This window comes from Acomys minous (genome assembly GCF_964271855.1).
Source record: "Acomys minous genome assembly, chromosome: 2".
NCBI lineage: Eukaryota > Metazoa > Chordata > Mammalia > Rodentia > Muridae > Acomys > Acomys minous.
This window is the reverse complement of record NC_140484.1, coordinates 70,563,838-70,587,739: the sequence shown is the minus strand read 5'-3', so window position 1 is coordinate 70,587,739 and position 23,902 is coordinate 70,563,838. Positions and strand designations below refer to the sequence as shown.

Here is a 23,902-nt window from a genome sequence, read left to right as displayed (position 1 = left end):
ATAAAAGAGCACACAGCTTTTTGGACTCTTTCCTCAGCCCACTAGCCCACTTCTGTTCTTGGTAGACTTTTCCCTTTTAAAATAATCTATTTCTATCTCATGCCTAACTTTAAAAGGTGTGACTTTTCCTCCATCTTCCCTCCTGGAGGCTGCTGGGAGTTTTCACTTCAGCTCTAATATAATTATCCTTGAGCTTGCCTCTCAGTCTGCCTCTGAACCCCTTCACTGAGGACCCTAAAGGGAACCTTAGTTTCCCTGTGACACGTGGGAACCAGGAAGGAACCCAAAGAGGCTCCCCTAAAGCTCAGCTACCTTGAAGCGTTCCATCTACAGGCTTTATCTTCTCTTCTGCCTCAGGCCCTGAGGCTCAGCGCCCAGATCCCTACTTTGCCCACAAACCCGGCAGATCTGTAAGGGCTGGGGGCTGTGATGGCAGAGCCCACTGTAAGGGCCCAGAGCCCATGTGAGAGTAGTGATGGCAGAGCCAGCACCCGCCTTCTAGGGGGCCTGTCTTTCTAAGGTGGGCGATGGGGCTACAGGATCTGTAAGGGCAGCAGTGACAGTCAGATCACGTAGGCAGAAAAGAAGGCCCCAGTGCCACTGGTAACCCACTCTGCCAGCACTCATTTGCGTATCCCAGTCTTCTCGACATTCCTTTTGTCGTCCTCATCCTTTAAAATTTCTAGACCACCACCCACCAAGAGGAGTGGCTCTGGGTACAGAGACTGCTATGAGCGGTGTGCCTGACCCCAGGGGTCCCCCAGGTGGGCCTGGGCAGGTGATTTTTTACAGGGGTGAAGGTACCATAAAAGCTTGTTGAGGCTTTAAATCAAGATCAACTCTTTTAACAACTTCACTTAAACAAAATGCTGTCTGTATATTCATAACAATTCTGGTGATGTCTTTTTTGCTTCAGAAGATCTACAAAACCAGAATGAGGCCATGCCAAATACCTCCATCTCATTCATAAACAAGTCATAATCTTGATAGTGGCAGACATTGGGTATTTAATTGTTGTTTTAACTTTATGTCCTATTTAGTCAACTTACACTCAGATGGTCCTGTAAAACTCTTAACTTCTGGCCTGGAAGTTTACAAGAGTGGGAACTCCAAATCTCCCCACACCCTACTTTATGCAGTGCCTCTTCTCCCCAGTTCCTCTTCCTCTTATTCTCCACCCCTCGGGTCTCTATCCAGGAGCTCTTTTATTAAGAAGGGGTGCTGATGTCTCCCGGGTGCCCCCACCACCACATGATAAAGTGAACGCCAGTGCCGGTCCTTACAGGATCTCACTGCCTACAGCTTCCAATGTTGGCACCTACAGGTGCCTCCAAGCTTACACTGCTTTTCCCTACAGGGACAGTTCTTACTGGGGACAGGAGTTTACAGTCTGGGGTTCTATCTCAACGGACTCAAAAACTAAAGAGTGGCACTAATGAAGGTGAACTCCAGAACTGGGTGGTAATGTGGGCCCAGGATGCTCAGGGAACTGAAGTCCCTGCAGCTGAGCTAACGCTGGAAGCTACTGGTTCACCTCGCAGATGTCTTCTCCATAAACAGAAAAACATTTATTTCCAAGTGAAATGAGCCTAGAGGTAAAATCCAGCCTTTAGTTTGTCCAATTTAAAGACAGTTACATAATGATCAAGCTGTGGGTGTCTGCCCAGTCTGCTCAGTCAGATCACACTCTGATTTTAAGATCAATGCCCTCCAACTTTATATTAAAATCATTATCTATAAAGACTTATTTTGGATTAAGAATTGCTAATGCTATCATAATGTGATCTGATTAATAGTCTAACCTAAGATGGACATAATCCATGGTATACAATCCAGCATTATATTTACATATGACTATGTGTTTACATATGCTCACATTTTTATTGTTTACACAGAACCCAACTGTCTTATAAGTAAATGGTCATATTAGTTAAAACTGCCAAGTTTAGCCAAAACTCTTTAATTTATTCTGTAACTAAAGTTTAAAATGAAAAAGGGGGTCAATAAACAGCCTTAGCCAAAACACTAGCTGCTTACTTGTTTCAGCTCTGACCTGTAAATGTCAAAACATTCTATGCTTGGAAAACAGACTGGCTTTTAGGATGTGATGTGTCCCGCTCCAAGGTGCAAGCTTCACTTTTGGGGACAGTCCCCTCATCAGACAGGGGATCCTCTAAGCTCTGCTACTCCTAAAATCTAAAACAATGATTTAACCCTGTGCCTTTAGCTTTTCTCAAGCAATTAATGTACTTAAAAAAAATGAAGATTTTGTTTCATCAAAGTAAGCTTACGGTTTCTACTAAATGTGACAGGCTTCTAATGAAAGAACTGACTCTTAAGTCAGGTTTATTTAAAAAACAAAAACCGTTGAGCCTCCCTGATATATTCACCAATATATTTTAAACTTGCCTTGATGTATGTATCCCTCTCTCTCTTCTGTAAAACTATAAAAACTTCATGTAAGTGCTTCCATGTTGGAGCATGGAATTTGGAGCAACCTCGTTTAGTGTTCCTAGGCAATGTTTATTCAAAATGGCTTCAGAATAAACTATCTTGTTTTGGTCTTTTGTTTTTGGATTTTGTTTTGTTGGTGGTAGTTTTGGTTTTTCTGAGATGGGGTCTCTCTGTATAGCCTTGACTGACCTGGATTTGCTTTGTAGACCAGGCTGGCATCAAACTCACAGCGATCCACCTGCCTCTGCCTCCCTGAGTGCTGGGAGATGCATTACCATGCCTGGCAGATAGCTGTGGTTTTTAAATTGACAATCTCTGCTCTCCTTACCCTGGTATCATCTAACAGAGTGCATGTGAAACAAAGCCTGTTAGCACACACAGGCGGTGGCTATAAAGACACATACTATATACTGCATGGCTGGGTGCTTTTTGGACTCTTTCCTTAGCTTGCTAGCCACTTACATTCTTGGGAATGCTCCCTCTCCCCCCTCATTCATTTGTTAGTTGGTTGGTTGGTTTTTCAAGACAGGTTTCTCTGTGTAGCCTTGGCTGTCCTGGACTTGCTTTGTAGACCAGGCTGGCCTTGAACTCACAGTGATCCGCCTGCCTCTGCCTCCCGAGTGCTGGGATTAAAGGTGTGCGCCACCACTGCCCAGCTCTTTTTCCTTTCTTAATACGCTATTTCCTTCCATGCCTAAGTGAAAGGGAGTTAAACTTTTCTCCATCCCTGCTCCCAGAGGCTGCTGGGATTCCAACCTACCCTGGGCTATGTATTTCTCTTATCTCTTAAGTTAAGTATTCCTGAGCTCCCTTCTGAGTGTTACATCTCAGGCAGTCCATGTGTCCAGAAATGAGTGCAAGCTGGACTGCAGAAGCATTTCTGGTGTTGGGATAAAAGCCAGCATTCCTCAGGACCTTGTGAAACAGGTTTTCTGTCCCTGAAAGGAATCAATTCCCCTGCCTCTGGCAGAAGGGACACATGGCACTCCAGTGACATCCACCTGTGGGTAAGTATCAAGTCCACGCTGACCTCTGGGCTCCTCAGCCCCTACTCACAAGTACTTGTTATGCAGCTCAAAGCCCCCACACTAGCATCCTGGCCCTTTACACCCCATCCTCCCTGCTCCTGCTCTTCTCACTGTTCCCTCTCCTGCTCTCTCACCTCTCACAGATAGCCCTGGCTCTGTCCATCCTGCTGCCATGGCCAGTCTACTTCTTTTCTCTCTGTTCTGGACTCTTCCAGATAAGATATCTCTGGATATTTTCTTTCTCTTATCTATAATAAAAACCTCCCTTCGATAATAAAGCAATTGTGTTAGTAGCTTCTTCACTGTGCCCCTCACATACACTGAGTCTGTTTCTAAATTCTTTTATTAATGAGACTAAGAGCCTCCAAAGGGAACCTCACTTTCCCTGGAAACAAGCAGAAAGTAGGGCCGGCTTTGAAACTGAGCACATGGTCTATACATGGTCTCACAATACAGCAACAAAGCTTGGGGCCTCAGGCAAGATGCTGGTCCAGGGAGAGTTAACAGGAGGAGCTGGGAGATGCGGGAGAGAAGAGCCTGGCTCTTACTTGATTAGTTCAACTATTTCCTGAGAGGAGGGACCTGGCCACGGACGTCTAGATGGACTTTCGGCTTTCTGCGCTTTCTGTCCTTGTCTGTGGAACGGTCACAATGGGTACAACAACACTGTAAAGCCGGGTGAGTTCCTGGAGAGAACACCCTTGACACGTGGTTAATGCTTTACAAGTGTTAGGAGTACAGAGCAGGGCTAGAACAGGACTGGATACAATGGCTTCCTAAACCGATTCAGTGTCAACAACCACAACAAGGAATAAACAGGTGAACAACAACAAAATCAGCCCTTCACATTTTGGGACTTGTCCAGGCCTTACTTTCCTCACCTGTTGACCTTACAGGGTGGGTGTGAATTGGATGATGAACGGTGAGCACCTACACAGAGGTGTGGGGCAAATCTAGTACCTGTGGAGGCCAGTTTTAGGGTGCCTCCCAGCCCCATTCTGCCCCATACTCCCCCAGTCAGAAGGGCAGTGGGCCAGAGAACTTCCAAACTACTAAGTGGGAGCCTTTGGCTAGTGATCCTAAGAACCTCACATGCTGAGCACACCTTGACTTGCCAACTGTGACCAGGACATCCAGCTCTCAAAGTGGGGTATAGCCTACAGAGGGCAAAGGTTTGCTCTCAGTGAGCAGGGGCTGGAATCAGGCTGAACTTCTCTCCAAAACTGTGCTGTCAGATCTGACCCCACACCTCAGTGACAGCAGAGGCAGCTACGGTTCCCCCTGTGTGTTCTGTAGCCTCCTTCCAGGGTACTCAGAGGTCTCTTTCCATACCTGCAAACTGAAGCCTGTCCTGGTTCTTTCCCCACTGCACACTGTTCCCCAGTGCTTGATGCTCACCTGGCTGCTGTCCTTGGCTGACACGTCAGCCATGTTGTTTCTTCGAGCTTGATGCATGGTCAGTGCAGCTCGAGTGGCCCCACCAGCCACACCCACAATGCACTGGGTGGGAAAAAGAGAAGAGTGAGGGTCAGAGCAGCCACGTGCTGTGGAAACACAGGCCCTTCTGTGGCTGAGCACATAAATAAGTCCCACCAGTCACAGAAAAACAGGTCTCCAGTGACACCTCCCCCCAGCAAACACTGAACCCAATCAGCCCTTGGCTCTAACTCCCATGATTTCGGGGACATGTTCCCTACCTTGTTCCAAGAGAAAATGAGAGTCTTGCCTGCCATTACCACCCTGTGACCTATAGCGAATTCCAACTTCCTTTCCCCAAAGACTTTTTTTTCCCTCTTTGAATCAGGGTCTTGCTATGCAACCTAGGCTGTCCTAGAACTTGCTACAGTCTTAATTCAGACCTGAGGGTGCTAGGATCACAGGGGTGCACCCCTGCAGGCCTCAGGGTGCTAGGATCACAGGGGTGCACCCCTGCAGACCTGAGGGTGCTAGGATCACAGGGGTGCACCCCTGCAGGCCTCAGGGTGCTAGGATCACAGGGGTGCGCCCCTGCAGGCCTCAGGGTGCTAGGATCACAGGGGTGCGCCCCTGCAGGCCTCAGGGTGCTAGGATCACAGGGGTGCGCCCCTGCAGAGACATTTTGTAACTCATGCTTCTCCTTTCCTTACTTTGGCTAACTTCTCCCTGACGGACAATGAGGTGCAGTCGGGGCTCCAATTTCACGCTTCTATTCGACCTACTTCTAAGTCCTTTCTTCCTCCAGGCCCAGTTTAGCTCCACTTAGCCTGTCAGGCCGACCCAGGCTTACTGCAGTGGCCCTGAATTAAGGTACTTCCATCTTTACTGAGATCTCTATAAAGCAAAGGCCATCAAGTAGAGTTACTGGCAGCTGGGTTCATCAAATCGCTTGTAGATGACAGATAAAGAAAAATATGCTGTGATAAAATCGGACAGTCTCTTGATGAAACTTATGTATAGCTGTAAAGGTGGAGGAACTAATTTGTTCAAAATCAAGAGAAAAGCGGTACAAGATGAGGCTCGAGTGACTGGCAGGAAACAGTTTGGCTCCAAGTAGAACCTTGGAAGCCTTGAATGTCCCCAAAGAGCAGTGGGTCAGATAAGTACCCTAAATGATTTCCACCTTTACTACTAAAATTTATTCATTATTGTGTCTGTGTGATATGTGGGATGGTGCAAGCATGGAGCTTACATGTGCGCATGTGGGATGATGCATTCATGGAGGTTACATGTGCGCATGTGGGATGGTGCAGGCATGGAGGTCACATGTGCGCATGTGAGATGGTGCAGGCATGGAGGTTACATGTGCATATGTGAGATGGTGCAGGCATGGAGGTTACATGTGCGTATGTGGGATGGTGCAGGCATGGAGGTTACATGTGCGTATGTGAGATGGTGCAGGCATGGAGGTTACATGTGCGCATGTGAGATGGTGCAGGCATGGAGGTTACATGTGCGTATGTGGGATGGTGCAGGCATGGAGGTTACATGTGCGCATGTGAGATGGTGCAGGCATGGAGGTTACATGTGCGCATGTGAGATGGTGCAGGCATGGAGGTTACATGTGCGCATGTGGGATGGTGCAGGCATGGAGGTTACATGTGCGCATGTGAGATGGTGCAGGCATGGAGGTTACATGTGCGCATGTGGGATGGTGCAGGCATGGAGGTTACATGTGCGCATGTGGGATGGTGCAGGCATGGAGGTTACATGTGCGCATGTGGGATGGTGCAGGCATGGAGGTTACATGTGCGCATGTGAGATGGTGCAGGCATGGAGGTCACATGTGCGTATGTGAGATGGTGCAGGCATGGAGGTTACATGTGCGCATGTGAGATGGTGCAGGCATGGAGGTTACATGTGCGCATGTGGGATGGTGCAGGCATGGAGGTCACATGTGCGTATGTGAGATGGTGCAGGCATGGGGGTTACATGTGCATATGTGGGATGGTGCAGGCATGGAGGTTACATGTGCGCATGTGGGATGGTGCAGGCATGGAGGTTACATGTGCGTATGTGGGATGGTGCAGGCATGGAGGTTACATGTGCGCATGTGAGATGGTGCATGCATGGAGGTTACATGTGCGCATGTGAGATGGTGCATGCATGGAGCTTACATGTGCGCATGTGAGATGGTGCAGGCATGGAGGTTACATGTGCGCATGTGAGATGGTGCAGGCATGGAGGTTACATGTGCGTATGTGAGATGGTGCAGGCATGGAGGTTACATGTGCGTATGTGGGATGGTGCAGGCATGGAGGTTACATGTGCGCATGTGAGATGGTGCAGGCATGGAGGTTACATGTGCGCATGTGAGATGGTGCAGGCATGGAGGTTACATGTGCGCATGTGGGATGGTGCAGGCATGGAGGTCACATGTGCGCATGTGGGATGGTGCAGGCATGGAGGTTACATGTGCGCATGTGGGATGGTGCAGGCATGGAGGTCACATGTGCGCATGTGGGATGGTGCAGGCATGGAGGTTACATGTGCGCATGTGAGATGGTGCAGGCATGGAGGTTACATGTGCGCATGTGGGATGGTGCAGGCATGGAGGTTACATGTGCGCATGTGGGATGGTGCAGGCATGGAGGTTACATGTGCGCATGTGGGATGGTGCAGGCATGGAGGTCACATGTGCGCATGTGGGATGGTGCAGGCATGGAGGTCACATGTGCGCATGTGGGATGGTGCAGGCATGGAGGTCACATGTGCGCATGTGGGATGGTGCAGGCATGGAGGTCACATGTGCGCATGTGAGATGGTGCAGGCATGGAGGTTACATGTGCGCATGTGGGATGGTGCAGGCATGGAGGTTACATGTGCGCATGTGGGATGGTGCAGGCATGGAGGTTACATGTGCGCATGTGGGATGGTGCAGGCATGGAGGTTACATGTGCGCATGTGGGATGGTGCAGGCATGGAGGTTACATGTGCGCATGTGGGATGGTGCAGGCATGGAGGTTACATGTGCGCATGTGGGATGGTGCAGGCATGCAGGTTACATGTGCGCATGTGGGATGGTGCAGGCATGGAGGTTAGAGGAGACTCTGGGAGGCCCTGCTTTCCTCCCACCATGTTGGTCCTAGAAACTGAACTCAGGTCAGTGGGCTTGGTGCTGCCACCTTGCTGGCCCTCTGGCTCCCACTTTCAAAAGAGCAGTGGGCTGTGTTTAGGACTAAAGGGGGTTGGACTACCTAGGGCAGGACTTCTCCAGCAGCGTGCAGACAGGGAGACCGGGGGCTGAGTGGAGGGAAAGCTGTGAAGAACTGAAGGTGACAGCTGATGTGGAGGTGGGATGGATTACAGCCACCATCTGGCTGCTGCAGCTGTGGAGGGAGTGCTGGTCACAGAGACTGAAACTCTGCTGAGAGAGATCTCAAAAACAAAGGGCGCCTCACTCTAGTGTCTGACAGATATGGCTCAGAGTTTGCTGCAGAATTTGACATGCCAGAAGTCACAATCCCCGGTCCACAGCTAGAGCAGGGTTTCTTTCGGGAGTTTCCTACCTTGCTAACAAAAGCAGGGGTGAAGGATAAGGTGTGTGCACCATTTACTGCTTGTCCCTAAACAAAGACTGCTTTACTCCAATACCAAAGGGCTCTGTGGCAAAATGCTGCTCGGATGTGGTGTTAGACAGACAGGCCTTTGAGATGGGTCCAGCACTGAGTCTCAGAGCTTTACTGACTTCCACATACCTGACAGTAGAGGGCTTTTTTTCCTGACCTCACTAGGCCTCTGGGCAAGTGAACCCCCATCACAGAGGGAAAGCAGCTTGCATCTGTGGTACTGCTGTGTGTGTGACTTGGTCCTGGGACACTCTCCCTTCACCTCGACTCCTCTCCTTCTTTAGGACTCCGCCTCGGGAGGGGCCTCTCTACATCCCAGACCTTTCCCCGCCTGGTATATACCCGGAACTATAATCCCATAAATATCTGCGTCATTATGTGTTGTTTCCTTTAAAGCCGTGAGAGTCTGTGGCCTGTGTCATCCATGCAGTAGGCACTAAAACAATGTTCCTTAAGACTGAAAAGTAGCCGGGAAGCTAGCCCTCAGATACTGCTGTCGGACACCTCTTTACCTCTCGGCTCAGCGAGTCCTCACCAGTGTGTGCTCCAACACGGCCTTGCACTAGCTGGCTGAGGTACACAGAGCATCTGGTCAAAGGAGGATCAGACAACTTGTCTGTGTCTGAGTAGACACATATGAACTTTGTCCCCTTTTTAGAAGAGCCTTCAGTACAAGGCCCAGGTAAGCCACACACAGCGTTGTGAAGGATGGCATCTCAGGTTCAGAAGCGCCCCAGAGGTGGATACCTTGGCTAGGTTGCTGGTACTGACAGTCATGGTGAAAAAGATTGGGTACATGGGAGCCATAATCTCTAGGAACATGGCTATATCATTGAGGATGTCAGCAAAGAGCCTAGGGGAAGGATCAGAGGTCAGAGGTCATAAACGAGAGACTTCCAGAACAGCGGGTTCTCCCCTCCCTCTTCCGTCCTCTCCCCTCCCTCCCCTCCCTTCTCACCTCCACTGCTTTGCATTACAGTCCAGTTTGCTCCTGTTGGGGATAAGAGGTTGTTGTGATTTGGAACAGAGAGAAAATGTTGTGGGCTGTACGGGCATTATCTTAAGTCATGGTGAGGTCTAAAGAGCTCAAGGTAGAAGAGACTCTGGGCAGCTCGAGCGAGTGTGGCAGGCACAGCTCTGGCTGCCTTGCCTTCTCCCCCTTCCCTCCGCCTTGCTAAACTGTTAGAGTACACTCCTAAAGCTAGCCCCAAGGTCCACTCCCTTATTTGGCCACTTTCTCCTCCTGAGGCTGACTACCAAGGTCCAGCTATCAAAGTATTGGTCAGCAATCAAAAGCCTTTCTGGCTCACCTAATTAACTTGCCCAGTTAAAATTAAACACCTCGTCCTAACACAGGCTTCCCCTTCTATCTTTATAAGGCTCTATTTTCCTATGTGCCACACCTGTCTCTTCTCTATCCAGAAGCAGTCCTTTGTCCCAGGATAAATACCCCTCTTCTTTCTCCCTTGCTCCCGTCCCCTTCTCCCTAGTCCTCGCTCTCTCTCCTGTCTTTGTCTCTTATCCCCATCCCTCTGTCCCTCTGGGGAAAACAAATCTCCTCTGTGCTAACAGCCTGGTGCTGGGGGTCCTAAGCTGATATACTTTCAACCAGACAGCAGTGACCTTGTCACCGCTAGATCACAAACACCCTAGCTGCTTTTCACTACCCCAAGAACTGGGCCATGCCCTCCCGCAGCTCTGTGATAACAGCAGGTAAGAAAGGCCTTGTAGACCTTCCCAACTCAGCTGCAACATAAGGCCATGGCCCTGTCCCGTGCTGGCCCCACTCCCCTTAGCAACAGACTGGGATGAACTAAGTTACATGCTGTGAAACTTGCTGCCATACCTCTGAACATCCTTGAAAGTCAGACCTGTTTGGGAGGGAGGTCTGAAGGTTTTTCCTTTTGGCTCCCCTTATTACACTATACAGGCGGCTGTCATCTCTCCTCACCTCGCTCTCTCTGGGCTCTGAAGTGAAGGTCTGCTCTCTTTAGTTGGGGCCACCATGCTGCCCTTGGTGGGATGCTACACCTTTCCTAATTGGTCTTCCATGGCAAGGCAGGGAGCTCTCCCTCATGATGGAGCTCGCCTGAAAGGTAATTTTGTATATGGCTCTCTGACCAGTGATTTGCTCCAATAGTCACTGCCCCGACACACGATCCTTAGCCCTTACTGGCTCCAAGGGAAAATCCTGCTTGTTGCTGGTCTCTCACTCTCTGGCAACCTTTGAAGAGGCTACTCCTGGACCACTCTCCTTTTCTCCTTGCTTCTTCAAAGGTTACTAGGCCTAAGTCCATACACTCAGGCTGCTTAATACCAAATTTGGCGTAACTGCAGGTTATAGATAGCTAGCGCAGGCTCTCTTGGCTCACAGAGCAATGGGTAGGCAGGAAGGAAGACAAAAGAAACGGCTGGGCTTCAATATCCATGCCTAGGATACTTCTGTAACACTGTGGGCGGCTACCTCACCTGTCCCCACTCTACAGTGATTCTCTGGCCATGCATAAGCACCTCAAGTTAATTTCATCCAGGCAGGGCACACCGTATGCTATATTTGCACACTGGCCTGTCCATCCAGGCAGGGCATACTGCATACTGTATATGCATGCAGGGCATACTATATACTATATATGTGCACTGGCAGGTCTGTCAAGGCAGGGCACACTGTATACTGTATATGTACACTAGCCCGTCAGTTCACGCAGGACACACTGTATACTGTATATGCACACTGGCATTGTTGAACAAATAGCACTCTTCCTATCTCAGGCAGAGTGAGCAAGCAATAATTGAGAAAATAAGTTCCCTCTTCTAGGTGTATATCTCATCTTGAAAAGTATCTTTGTCATCTTTTTCTTTGTAACTTGGGGGATTTAAACCAGGGCCTTGACCATCGTAGGTCAAATGCTCCACTTCTGAGCTATATTCCCAGACTTGCATCTCTAAAAAATGTTCAGTCCTACCCAAAAAGATTATGGGGATTACAGATTATATAAAATGCAAGTGGAACACGAGATGTTAAGCACTTTGTATATTTTTTTTACTGAACTTTTTCTAGTAAGTAAATGCTCGTGTTATTACCAATGCCACTGGGAAGCACTAGAGTCAGCTGAGCAGGAAGACACACTTACCCCTTCCACCAGGCAAAGATGATGCGGCCCAACATACCAGTTGAATCTGGGGGTGAGAAGAAGGCATCGGTAAGAGAAAGGAAAGGACCCCAGGAGTTCTGGCTGGTTCACTTCAGGTCACGTTGCACTTGGAAAACATCTGGTGTGACAAATGTTTGTCATAGTTAATTCTGAGGGGTACACTGAGGTCAGCAGCTTTTCAGCGTGTACAGAGTAGACAGGAAATCCTGTTTGCAGCATCATTAGACAGGCTCTCTAGAAACCGGGCTGCATCCTCAGCCTGCAGTGCTGTCAATGGCAACCAAACCCTGAGATGATGCGAATGCTTACATCTTGGTACATCTACCCAGTGGCAGATCAGACAGTAGTGAAAACCCACATGAGCTCACTGCTCATATCAACATAAATACTTAGTATTATAAACTTGTGTGAAAGACTAGTTCATAGCAACTACATTCAGCACAGTCCGCTTTTTAGGAGGCTCCACAACTGCAGTACTAAGGAATACATGGCTATTCCGTACAACTATTCAAAAGTTTGTCTAGTCTACAGCTGTTTCTATAACAAAATGGTAGAACCAAGTAGCTTTGCAAAAGGTAAAACTGCTTGACCCACAAAACGCCTGCAAATTCAGCCTGCCCCTATGTGGAGACAGCATCCAGCAGGCCAGCAGGAGGATTACAAGGACATGGTTTAGAATCAGACAACTGGGAGGGACTTCCAGGGTGGCACTGGAAAGGAAAGAGAGAAGGGGTGTGGGTGTGTGGAGGCCTCTATCTTGTTTGAGTAGAGAATGCCAAGAGAAGGTTGGATTTGCACAGCCTCCATGCTTGTGTGCCTTCTACAGCCATGCTGAAGCTTGGCCTTGAGGGATATCGCTAAGGACTTTGACAGACACCTAAAGTACTTTAAAAAAAAATGATACACACACACACACACACACACACACACACACACACACGTTCACACATACCAGAAGAGGGAATCAGATTGTATTACAGATGCCTGTGAGGCACCACATGGCTGTTGGGAATTGAACCCAGGACCTCTGGAAGAGCAACCAGTGCTCTTAACCACTGAGCCATCTCCCCACCTAAAGTACTTTCAACTATCATGATCATCCTGACGTTTGGGGAGGATCATTCTATTTCATAGACAAAGCAAGTACATCTCAAAGAAAATGTAAGAATAAACTGAAGCATTTTATAACAACTGTATTTCCAACTTTTCTGAAAGACAGATGTCATGGGGACATGGAGGTCTACCTTTCCTCACCACCACAATCTCTCAAGGATGTTGTTATGTGTGTGCCACTTTCCTACCCAGTCTGCTCTGCTTCTCCATTCCTGGCCCTTGCCTGGCCCTGGAATACCCATCAAAGAAACCTCACAGGTATCCTACTTCCTCTAACTCACTTGAACTTCTTGCCTTCAAGGACATATAAACAATGTTTGTTTTTGTTTTTCTGTTTTTTGAGACAGGGTTTCTCTGTGTAGCCCTGGCTGTCCCGGACTCACTTTGTAGACCAGGCTGGCCTTGAACTCACAGTGATCCACCTGCCTCTGCCTCCTAGTGCTGGGATTAAAGGTGTGCGCCACCACGCCCAGCTCTAAGCAAAATTTTTATGTTTGAGATTTTTATATTAGACCAGTTTGTCATTTTGAATATGGCAAGATTACTACTACTGATTCAGCGGGAGTCAGTGGGACAGACTCCATTTCTTCCTTTTAGCTGTGTACTTACATCAACAGGGCATATATCCTACTTGGGCCATTTGACAGAGACGAGGGGAGGTCTGTGGATCAACAGAAGCAGTCTCCAGGACCCATTACAGTCTGGAGGGTGGCACTATGATAAAATAATGACGCAATGTTCTTCCTATTATCTGAAAGTCGATGTTGCTACCAGAATAGAGAATGTGATTCTTGCCTCCTCTTCTCTGCCTTACAATGAACAGAGTTGAGGATCTACAACTGTCTCAGTCTAACTGGTGCATTAGTAACCACCCGTCCACAAATTACAAATGAATCTGCTGTAAAATCCCTACCAATGAGTTGCAGTTACCAACAGGTCACCAGCCTGTAAATTGCCTTTGTCTGGTGAGTTTCTGATCCCAATCCATTCCAGCACCACTGCCACACTTGCAGGCCTACGTCTTTGCGCCATCTTTGCCTGCTCAGTCCCTCTGACATCACCAACATCCCTAAAACAGCTCCCCACTAGAAGGTCCAGCTTCAGTTCAACCCAGCAGCTCATTCACCGGTTGTCCCTAGCCCAGCTTTGGTCTTGTGTAAGCAAATGCTGACTTTTGTCCCAGCAGAGAGCTGAGTACACATGGACTTTGGTATTACCAAGCATCACCTGTCTCAGGGTTTTGCAAACATTCTTCTCCAACAGCTGAATGGCCTATTGCTAAGGAAGGAGGGAACAGGCAGAACTTCAGAAAGATAGGAACTCTGGAAGAGAAAGAGACATGAAAAGATTTGCCTACCAGACATAGGAAGTCAGACATATGAAGCTAAAGAGTCACATGGCAGGACATAGATTAATATAGATGGGTTAATTCACGTTATAAGAGCTAGTTGGGAACAAGAGTAAGCTACGGCCTAAAGCCACTATTAAAGGGATATAAGTCTCTGTGTCTTTACTCGGAGCTGGGGCGGGTATAGACAGCCCATACAGTTTTAGAAGGAAGGGTTTATTTGGCTTACGATCCCAGGTCACAGGCCACCAAAGGAAGTCAAAGCAGGAACTGAAGTACAGTAGGATCCCCCTAGAGACAGGGACTGAAGCAGAAGCCATGGAGGAGAGCTCTGGCCCAGCGGCTCGGTTTGCTATCTTATCTACCCCAGGGCAACATGCCCAGCGATGGCACTGTGAGTGGACTGGGCCCTTCCACACGCCCAGGGATGGCACTGTGAGTGGACTGGGCCCTTCCACACGCCCAGGGATGGCACTGTGAGTGGACTGGGCCCTTCCACACGCCCAGGGATGGCACTGTGAGTGGACTGGGCCCTTCCACACGCCCAGGGATGGCACTGTGAGTGGACTGGGCCCTTCCACACGCCCAGGGATGGCACTGTGAGTGGACTGGGCCCTTCCTCATGCCCAAGGATGGCACTGTGAGTGGACTGGGCCCTTCCTCATGCCCAGGGATGGCACTGTGAGTGGATTGGGCCCTTCCACATGCCCAGGGATGGCACTGTGAGTAGACTGGGCCCTTCCACATGCCCAGGGATGGCACTGTGAGTGGACTGGGCCCTTCCATATGCCCAGGGATGGCACTGTGTGTAGACTGGGCCCTTCCACATGCCCAGGGATGGCACTGAGTTGACTGGGCCTTTCCACACCAACTATCATTAAGAAGGCTCCCCACAGGCTTTGACCAATCTCATGGAGGCATATTCTCAACTGAGGTTCCCTTTTCTCAGATGACCTTAACTTGTTTCAAGTTGACAACAAACACACACCACCAAGCAAAACTAACCAACCAATCAACCAGGACAGTGTGTATCTGAAAATGATTACATCATACATCCCAAAGCCAGGCATAATAGTGCATGCCTGTAGTCCAAAGTAAAGACATTGGGGCAGGGGGTTTATCTCCAGTGATATGTGGAGTTCTAGGCTAGCCTGGGCTATAGAAGATCCTGTGTCAAGCACAAAACAAGTAACACCCTTTTTTAAAAAAATATATAAATATACTTTTAATCCATGGCCACTTGTCTCTCATCAAGTTTATGTTCTGACTTCCATTTTCTTATACTGGATCATTAAGATAGCAACACACTGTAGAATCTCCACAAAATATAACAATAATAATTCTTAAGGGTATATATAAAAGTCAATTGTTGTTTTTTATTTTATTTATTTATTTATTTATTTTTGGTTTTTTGAGACAGGGTTTCTCTGTGTAGCCTTGGCTGTCCTAAACTCACTTTGTAGACCAGGCTGGTCTCGAATCTGCCTGCCTCTGCCTCCCAAGTACTGGGATTAAAGGCGTGTGCCACCAGGCCCAGCCTAACATACTTTCTTTTAATAATAAAAAAAAATCCAATTAAAAATTTTTTTATTCATTTTACATCCTGGTCATAGCCCCATCCCTCCCTGTCCCACCCTCCTTTCCTCTCTCCATATCCCCTACTCTATTCCTCAGAAAAGGGAAGCCCCCTTCCCAACCACCCTAGCTCATCAAATCGCATCAGGACTGAGTACATCCTCCTCCCCTGTGGCCTGGCAAGGCAGTCCTGCCAGGGTGAAGTAATCAAAAACCTGGCAACAGAGTCCATGTCAGAGACAGCCCCTGCTCCCCTTACTAGAGGGCTCACAAGAAGCCTGAGCTGCCCATCAGCTACATCTGCATAGGGGTCCTAGGTCCAGTCCATGCATGGCCCTTGGTTGGTGCTTCAGTCTCAGCAAACCCCTCTGGGCCCTGGTTAGTTGGCTCTGTTAGTTAGTTGGCTGTTGGGGGAGACCTAAGTCAGGGTAGGCTCCTGGGAGGGCATGAGGGGGACTCTAGCAGGGACTCCTAGTAGCAGGGGCCAGTGACTGAAGAGAACACCCTCTTCAGTGAGTGGGAACACCAACTCATCCACAAAAACTTCAATCTAAAATTCACCCTGCCTACAAGATGTGCAGGGATAAAGATAGAGCAGATAGAGCAGAGATTGAGGGAAGGTCCAACGAATGCCTGGCCCAGCCCAAGACCCGCCCCCTGGGAGAGACCCGCCCCCTGACACTATTAATGATACTCTGCTATGCTTGCATTCAGGAGCCTAGGGGGTTGTCCTCTGAGAGGCTCCACCCAGCAGTGCTTCAAAACAGGTGCTGAGACTCAAGCCAAGCACTGGGTGATGTATAGGGAGCCTTGTGGGAAGGTGGGGTGGGGTGGGGGGGGGCGTGGGGTAGGGTGGGGTGGGGTGGGGTGGGCGTGGGGGGGTGGCGTGGGGTGGGGTGGGGATGGGGTGGGGCAGGAGAAAAGGACCTGGAGGCGACAGAAGCTCTACAAGATGTCCTGTCCAAGGGTGCTACTTACATGGTGCTCTGCAGATAAACATCTCACCCTTAAGGGAAACAAGCTTTTTAAAAGTTCTTTCTAACTAAGAGGACATCTTTAATATTGCTGACAGGTTCTAAAGCGCATATACTTTCATATCTTAAAAAAGTCTCGGCTTTTCTTAAAAACCTGTTAGACATATACAAGCAGCACACTGCACTGGTGTGAAGAATCGGATGCTCAGAAATTACACTAAAACACCAATTACTGACCCAAGCTGCAACTGCAGTTTTGAAACTCAGCTAAAGGAGAACGATGGAAAATGTCAATTTAACAGTGTGATACTGTGAAACGGACTGAAACACTTATGTTCAAAACCAGGCCCTATAACTTACCGGATGTGCAACCTCGGATACTTCCACTTCCCCAGCTAGGAAGTGGGGGTAACGGAAATACCTGTCACACAGCTTCTATGACATATAATAGACATTGCCAAAATCTATCACCATCATCATCATCATCATCATCGCCATCATTAAAAGGAGCCGCGACGAGGATTACACGCCAGTGACCACTCTGTTCTAACACGCTCTTTCGAGAGCGCCCAGTTCTAACAGTCGAACATAAACAGAAGCCTCCTGATCTCCAAAGGATCCCGGGAGGCTCACCAAAGACGTGGCCAGGCCAATGGCAGGAGAGGTGCGCTTGCCCCGCCCCTAGGGTTCATTTAAATACCACCCGGAATTACCGAGAAAGACAGAGGCCAGAAGACTGCCTGGGCGCTCCCACACATCAAACAAAAGGCCATTTCCCTTTTCTTTGCTCCACTCTTTAGGCCGCACGGTGCTAAATAATCTTGCTTTTCTTGGTGGTTTTTCAAAAAGCTGTATGTTCTCAGCACATGGTTACTATAATCATTATTTACAGCTCTGTCTAGTGCCCAGAGGAGTCGGAACACATCTTAGCCTTTTCATAGCCTTTTCCCCACTGGAAGTATCCAACTTTCACCATCCAGAGAATGAACTGCATTTCTATGCAAGGCTGCGTAAAGTAGGATTAAAGTTAATTTAAGTATGACGGACCCAGATGACTTAGGGATTCTCAAGTTTGCTTGGGTAACAAGTTGTGTCACTTAGGCGGATTCACTGATGAGGCTATTCCGGAGAATAGAACATTGTTCTAGGCATGGGGGCACGTTGCTTGTATGTACCGTCCAATCAGGCTGCAAACCATAAACAAATGTACGTACACACACACACACACACACACACACACACACACACACACACGCCAAGACCGCTGCAGAACTGCAGGGCTAGTGTTTGCAGTGAAGGGGGTGGGGGTGGGGGGGGTGGGAGGCCAGAGCGAGAAGTGGGGGGGGGAGGGGGCGGGGTTTGAGATCAACAGGTAAGGCTCCTGGGGTCCAGCTCACCTTTCACCAGCCAGGTGGATGTGGCCGCTGAAACAGAGGCTTTGGCGTCGCCTACCCCTAAGCCCTGCAAGACTGCCTCGGTGGCTAGGGAGCCGGAGAGGCTGGAAGCAAAGGCCTGGAAAGAAAGGAAGGTGGCGTGAGGACGGGGTCACGCGGGGGGGGGGGGGGGAAGGGGGGTCCACGGGGCTTACTGTGCTGTACCAGCTCTCACTGGTGCTGTGTAACCTTGAAAACTGTTAGGAAGCAGGGCGTGGTGGTGCGGTGCACCCCTTTAATCCCAGCACTCGGGAGGCAGAGGCAGGCGGGTCGCTGTGAGTTCGAGGCCAGCCTGGTCTACAAAGCGAGTCCAGGACAGCCAAGGCTACACAGAGAGACCTTGTCTGGAAACCTCGTCCCTTCACACCCCAAAAAAGAAAACTGTTAGGGCACTGCGGGGCACCCCAGCCTTTCACGTGCAAATGAACACCGCAGTGGCCAGGTCCCTTGATCCTCAGCCATAAACCGCGCCCCCCCACGACAGTCGGTCGTCGGCCGGACCTGCACGGAATCCCACAGCTGGTAGGGCAGGTAATCCGGGCTGACGCTATCTGGGAAGCCCTGGGGCAGCAGCACGGTTCTGAGGCCCGAAAGAGCGGGCAGCGCTGCCCAGGGCCCCCAGCCTCCACCCGCGTCCTGCCCGGGTTTCGCAGTTGGGGCCCCGGAGAGCCAGCCCCGGCGCCGAGCCCGGTCCCAGCGCAGGCTCCCGTCGGCGGCAGCACTGCAGCCGCGCGGGGCTCCGGAGCCGAACTGCTCCGTACACAGCGGAGCCCGCAGGTTCGCAACGTCAGCCATCCCCGGAGCTCAGAGAGTCCGTCCGAGGCGGCAAAAAAGCAAAACGAACTACATTTCCGGTTTGGCTACGGCGGCCGTTGAAGGGCAATACTCTTACTATCTGAGAAATCAGATCGCCCCTGCCTTCCTGGGACGCTCTCCAGGACTGACCTTGCCTATCTGCCGATCTTGGGACCTTAGGAGCAATGTGGAGTCCCGTTGATTTGAATTCCAATAATCAGGAGAGGAAAAAGATGCCTTCCTGGGGAAATAGACCCCACTCATATCTCAAATTTTTAGCTGTGTAACTGAAGAATCCTCTCTGGGTCGCAGGTGCCTTTTTTTTTTTTTTTTTTTTTTTTTTTTTTGGTGAAGCTAGGGACAATATAATTTTTAAAAATTAGCTTGTGCGTCTGCTCCTATTTGCCACCTGCCTCCCCTGCTCCCTTGCGTGACTCCTACTAGGCACCCACGCACCCACCCACCCCTGACGCTGCTTTTGTCTCATGATTTCTGTCTTCTTCCTACTCTCCTTAAGATCCCTTCCCTCCTCGTGGTCCCGTTTCTAACTTCATGACCTATACCTCCCTCTCTACACATACACAAATTAAAAATTCAAATCTAGGACTTGCATATGAGAGAAAACATGGGACATTTGTCTTCTGAAACAGTCTTAAACTCGTTTTCCTGCAAATGCCATGACTTCACTTTTCTTTATGGCTGAATAAAATCCCACGTTTTGTGGCCCATTTGTCTACTGATTCCATGTCTTAGCTGTTGGGAGTCCTGCCGCAGTGAGCACAGATGTGCCAGCATTTCTGTGGTGGCACGCAGAGTGCTTTGGTGCATACCTACAAATAGTAGAGCTATAATCATATGGTAAGTTCTAACTTTTTCCTTTTGGTTTTCAAAAGTCACACCAGTTTACATTCTTAACTAGCAGCATAAAGGGTTCTTTGCCAACATTTGTTGTTGTTTTGTTACTGGGGAAACCGAGGTTCCCATGGGAACGTCTTAGTCTCTGTAGAGGCTGAGAGAAGGCTTAGTGGCTAGCTCGCTGCATGGAGTTCTTCCTGAAGATGAATGTCTGGCTCCCGGCACTCATGTTAAGTAGATCAGGCACCCTCTTTGTGGCCTCCACAGGCAAACACATGGATGTGCACTTACACACACACACACACACACACACACACACACACACACACTCTTTTTTCTCTTTAATAAAAGAATTTAGAAACAGAATGAAAAGGAATCTTGAGGACAGTTTTATTAGCTTAATAAGGAAACGTAGTACAGGCTGGGTGGAAATCCTGGCAGTTATCAGGAGGAGAGACAGAGAACAACCATGCCTTTTAAATCAGGCACGGAATAGAAGCAGACAGCCTGTTAAGAAAGGGTAAAAGCTCTCCAAGAATGGAAGTGGGCTAAACTGAGGAAGGAGTCGGAATACCTCCAGCCAAGCACAGTGTGGTCACTTAGAGCCATGTTTAAAGAGCAATAGCCTCTCTAAACATATGGGATGGAACAAATGATGCCCCGAACCACTGTCCTTCCCTACCTCTTGAGAGCATGCCCTCCTCAAAGGTTGTTGGCTGTTGAAACCCCAGGAAAAGGGGACTGCCTTTGTAAATTTTGTATACTTTGTAAACTTTGTAAACCCTCAAGGCAGGAAAGTAGCCAGGCCCCTGCCTCAGGAGCTCCAGCAGCCAGGCCCCTCCTCCTCCAGACCTCTCTAACTGTCGCAACAGCGTGTCCAGAGGCATGCTGTCACATATCACATGCTGGACATGCTGTCACAAAGATCATCTCCAGCTCCTCAACAGGACCCTTCCCAGATGCTGCTAATTTTAGGTGAAAAGTCTGAACAAACCCCCACCAATCCCTCAGCTTCCCACAGAAATCCACCAATCCTTGAGCTCCCCCAAGCTCAGGACTTGAAATCCCACCAATCCCCACACTGGAAATCTCTGCCCTAGAAAGTTCCACCTGCCAGGAAACCCTATATAAAGGCTGTGTCTGCGCAGTTCCCTGCTGTCCTCTCCTGGGAGCAGGGACAGCCAGCCCTGGGTTCATCCCTCCACACCCTGAACCCTTCCAATAAATCTCTTTTATGAGATTTACTGCCTGGTGTGACTGTCATCGGAAGAACCTAAGAAACAGCGAAGAGAGGTAGAGAGGGGCTGAGGCTCCTGAGCACCTCGGCTCTGCTGGGGATGCCCTCCTCTGGGCGCTGCAATGCCTCTGCTGAGGAGGCTTCCTCTCAGAACAATGTGTTTCCTGGGCTCCCAAGTCCCAGGACTCTGCTCCATCAGAGTAGGAATGCCAACAATGGTCTCTTTGGATACTGTCCGTTCTCACTCTGTGGGAATGTTTTCCTCAACCCTCACTCTGTGGGAATGTTTTCCTCAACCCTCACTCTGTGGGAATGTTTTCCTCAGTTCTTACTCTGTGGGAATGTTTGTTTTTCTCTTCATGGCTCTTTGACCGTTGCCCACTTTCATCCCTTCATAGTGTGCATTGAACGCTATTTTCTACACTCCACTCTGGGTGTCTCACCTAAACTCATTTCATAGAGAACACAAGGACTGGGGCACTGAGGGAAGACCGGGCTAAGCACGAGGACCAGCACCATCATTGCCTTGGCTGTCACAATCTTTAATTTGGACATTTCTGCCCTACTCTGCATGCAGGCATATTAATCATTAAGAACTATTTTGTCTAGAACAAGGTTGGTTTGACTTAAACCACCTTACTTCTCTTCCCTTCCAAAGCCAAAGACGTCAAAGTTAATAATGACTCAAAGGGCCCCTGGACATCACCAGTCTTCAAGTTTTTGTTTTAAAAAACATCCTCAGCTATTCGCTCTCTCTTGCTTGTTGCTCTGAGTTCCTTCACCCACACACCCGACAGGTTGTATTGCCACCAGTGTCTTTGTTTCCTTGGCTTCCTGGCTCTGCAAATAAGTCTTTTTCTTTGCCCCAGTACTTGTCCCTCAGTCGTTGGCTTTTTTTCAAGTAGCAAGTAAGACACCTTGGTTCACCAACACCCCTGGAAGCGATCCTCTGCCCTCCAGCCTTCCCCAAGATAGAATATTCTTTCTACAAGGCCTCTAAGGATGCTTGGGGTAAGAGCATCAAGAGGTTGCAGGGATGGTGTCAGAAAACAGCATAAGTGGGGGAAGTTGTACTGTGTTTCTGTTCATGCAGAGAGCTCCATGGAGCTAGAAGGAGAGCCTAAGCTGGAGGGGTCCCTCCCTCTACACTCACCCCTTTCCCTTTGTCTCCCCATTTCTCCTTCCCACCTGGTTTAGGGAATTGTCCATAAAATAGGATTTTCCCAAAATCAGAAAATAAAATATCATTTCTTAGCCTGGCAATTCTCAGACTACAGCTGCCCCCCCCCCACACCCTGTTTGGTGGTCAAGCTTGGCAGCAAGCATCATCTTGTGCCATCTTGACAGCCCAGCACGTGGCTACTTAGATGTCCTGTATGTTACGCATTGTTTAGAGATACTGATAAGTATTCAAAGGTAACTTTGGTCCACTGAGGCAAAGACATACTTTCATTTTTCCTTATAGTTGAAAAGGCTTCATTATGTATGTATTCTACCTTTGCTAAAAGTATTTATATAAGGATAAATACTTAATATGTGCTTGAGAAAGTGTCTGGCATGAAAGAATACATGTAGAACAAACTTCTTTTTGTAGAGCGAGGCGTTGTTTGGCTATAGCCTGGAAACTGGCCTTTACCCTGACTCTCTTTCCTCTGCCTCCTGAATGTGGTTTTGTAGCCTGGCTTCTAAACTGCTCTTAATGTGGCAGCTGTGGATTGGGAAAACAATGCCGTTACATTGTGTATGATGTAAAAGTGCCCATTAAGTAATGGGGTTTAGAAAATATTAGTTTCCTTAGCATTCCCAGACTGGCTTGGGGGTTGTAGAGGAAAGGCCAAATATATGTTCCTGGCTTGTTTCTTGCATTTTCTGTCTTCATTTATCTATTTTTTTTTCTTGGTATCTCTATCTTTCTAACTCCAGGGAGGCCTCACCACCCACCTTCCCCACCCCAGGATGAACTATCACGTTCCTTCAGGACCTCAATGCAGGGCGTTTCCTTCTTAAGCTGACTCCTGCCTCTGCCTACATCCAGCTTAGTGCAGAGGACGCAGAAGCCCCGAAGAGTGAGGTCAGCGCAGCACCCTTGGACCTGAATGTGAGCCCACGTTGGTAGAAATGTGGTTTCAGAGCAGAGCAGGACTCAAAAGGCAGGAAAGGAGACATTCCCTCTCAGCTATAAGGACTGTTTAACAGGGTGATGGTGAGGGAGTTGGGGAGGATACTCAGGCCTGAGGGAAAAGGATTAATCTCACCTCTCTCTTTAACTGACAGATGGCCCCTTTTCAGACCAATAAGGAGCTGATCTCTGCAGGAATAAAGGAGTTTAATGTTCTGCTGAATCAGCAGGTAAGCCTGCACGCATGCACTGTTTCAAAGGACAGAGATGGAGAGTGTGTGTATGCTGGGAGGTCGGGGAAGGCTCTTTTGAAATTGAAAGGGCAATGTAGCATTGAGCCGAATATCTAAAAACAGGGAGTAGAAATATAAGACCATCCTGGTGCTCCACGTCGCTGAGCACGTTCTCCTCCGACCGCCCTCTCTTCTCCCCTCACCCTTAGGTCTTTGAGGATCCTCTTATTCCCGAGGAGAGCATGGTGACTGTGGTTGGTGACTGGGTGGACTTGTACACCAGCTATTACAAGAAGCACACGCTTGGGGAGCAGCCGGAGCAAGTCAAGGCTCTGGAGGAACTCCAGCGGGAGCTGAGTACTTTGGGGAGCCAGTTTTTGGCCAAATATAGGAGCTTTCTGAAGTCCAAAGAAGCCCCAAAGAGTAAAGTGCCTTCCTCATAGCCTGAAGGATCGGGGCGTCATGGCTAAGAACCCTGAAGCCTTGGGTTCTGCAATGTCCTCATCCCCTGATGCAGCTGTACCTTGATACCCCAATAAAG

The 23,902-nt window shown here is 49.0% G+C and overlaps 2 protein-coding genes across 9 annotated transcripts in view; one reads left to right on the top strand and one right to left on the bottom strand.

The window, feature by feature from the left end:
• RUSF1 (RUS family member 1) overlaps positions 1-18,982 on the bottom strand; it is a 23,375-nt gene extending 4,393 nt beyond the window's left edge. The window contains exons 1-6 of the mRNA XM_084758437.1: positions 18,624-18,982; positions 18,087-18,201; positions 11,659-11,704; positions 9,486-9,518; positions 9,275-9,380; positions 4,881-4,982 (exon numbers count right to left, since the gene is read on the bottom strand). Of these exons, the coding sequence (XP_084614563.1) occupies positions 4,881-4,982; positions 9,275-9,380; positions 9,486-9,518; positions 11,659-11,704; positions 18,087-18,201; positions 18,624-18,917 (696 nt within the window). The 5' untranslated portion in view covers positions 18,918-18,982. The remainder of the gene's footprint in view (positions 1-4,880; positions 4,983-9,274; positions 9,381-9,485; positions 9,519-11,658; positions 11,705-18,086; positions 18,202-18,623) is intronic.
• AHSP (alpha hemoglobin stabilizing protein) lies at positions 16,657-23,902 on the top strand. 8 transcript variants are annotated; one of them, XM_084758451.1, is made up of 4 exons: positions 16,657-17,353; positions 22,933-23,107; positions 23,284-23,358; positions 23,571-23,902. In XM_084758451.1, the coding sequence occupies exons 3-4, from the start codon at positions 23,284-23,286 to the stop codon at positions 23,802-23,804; spliced, it is 309 nt and encodes a 102-aa protein (XP_084614577.1). In that variant the 5' UTR covers positions 16,657-17,353; positions 22,933-23,107; the 3' UTR covers positions 23,805-23,902. The 8 variants fall into 8 exon arrangements, with proteins under 8 accessions (XP_084614577.1, XP_084614581.1, XP_084614575.1 ...); XM_084758449.1 differs by lacking the exon at positions 16,657-17,353 and adding an exon at positions 19,084-19,229; XM_084758454.1 differs by lacking the exon at positions 16,657-17,353 and adding an exon at positions 19,084-19,229 and having other exon boundaries at positions 22,933-23,159.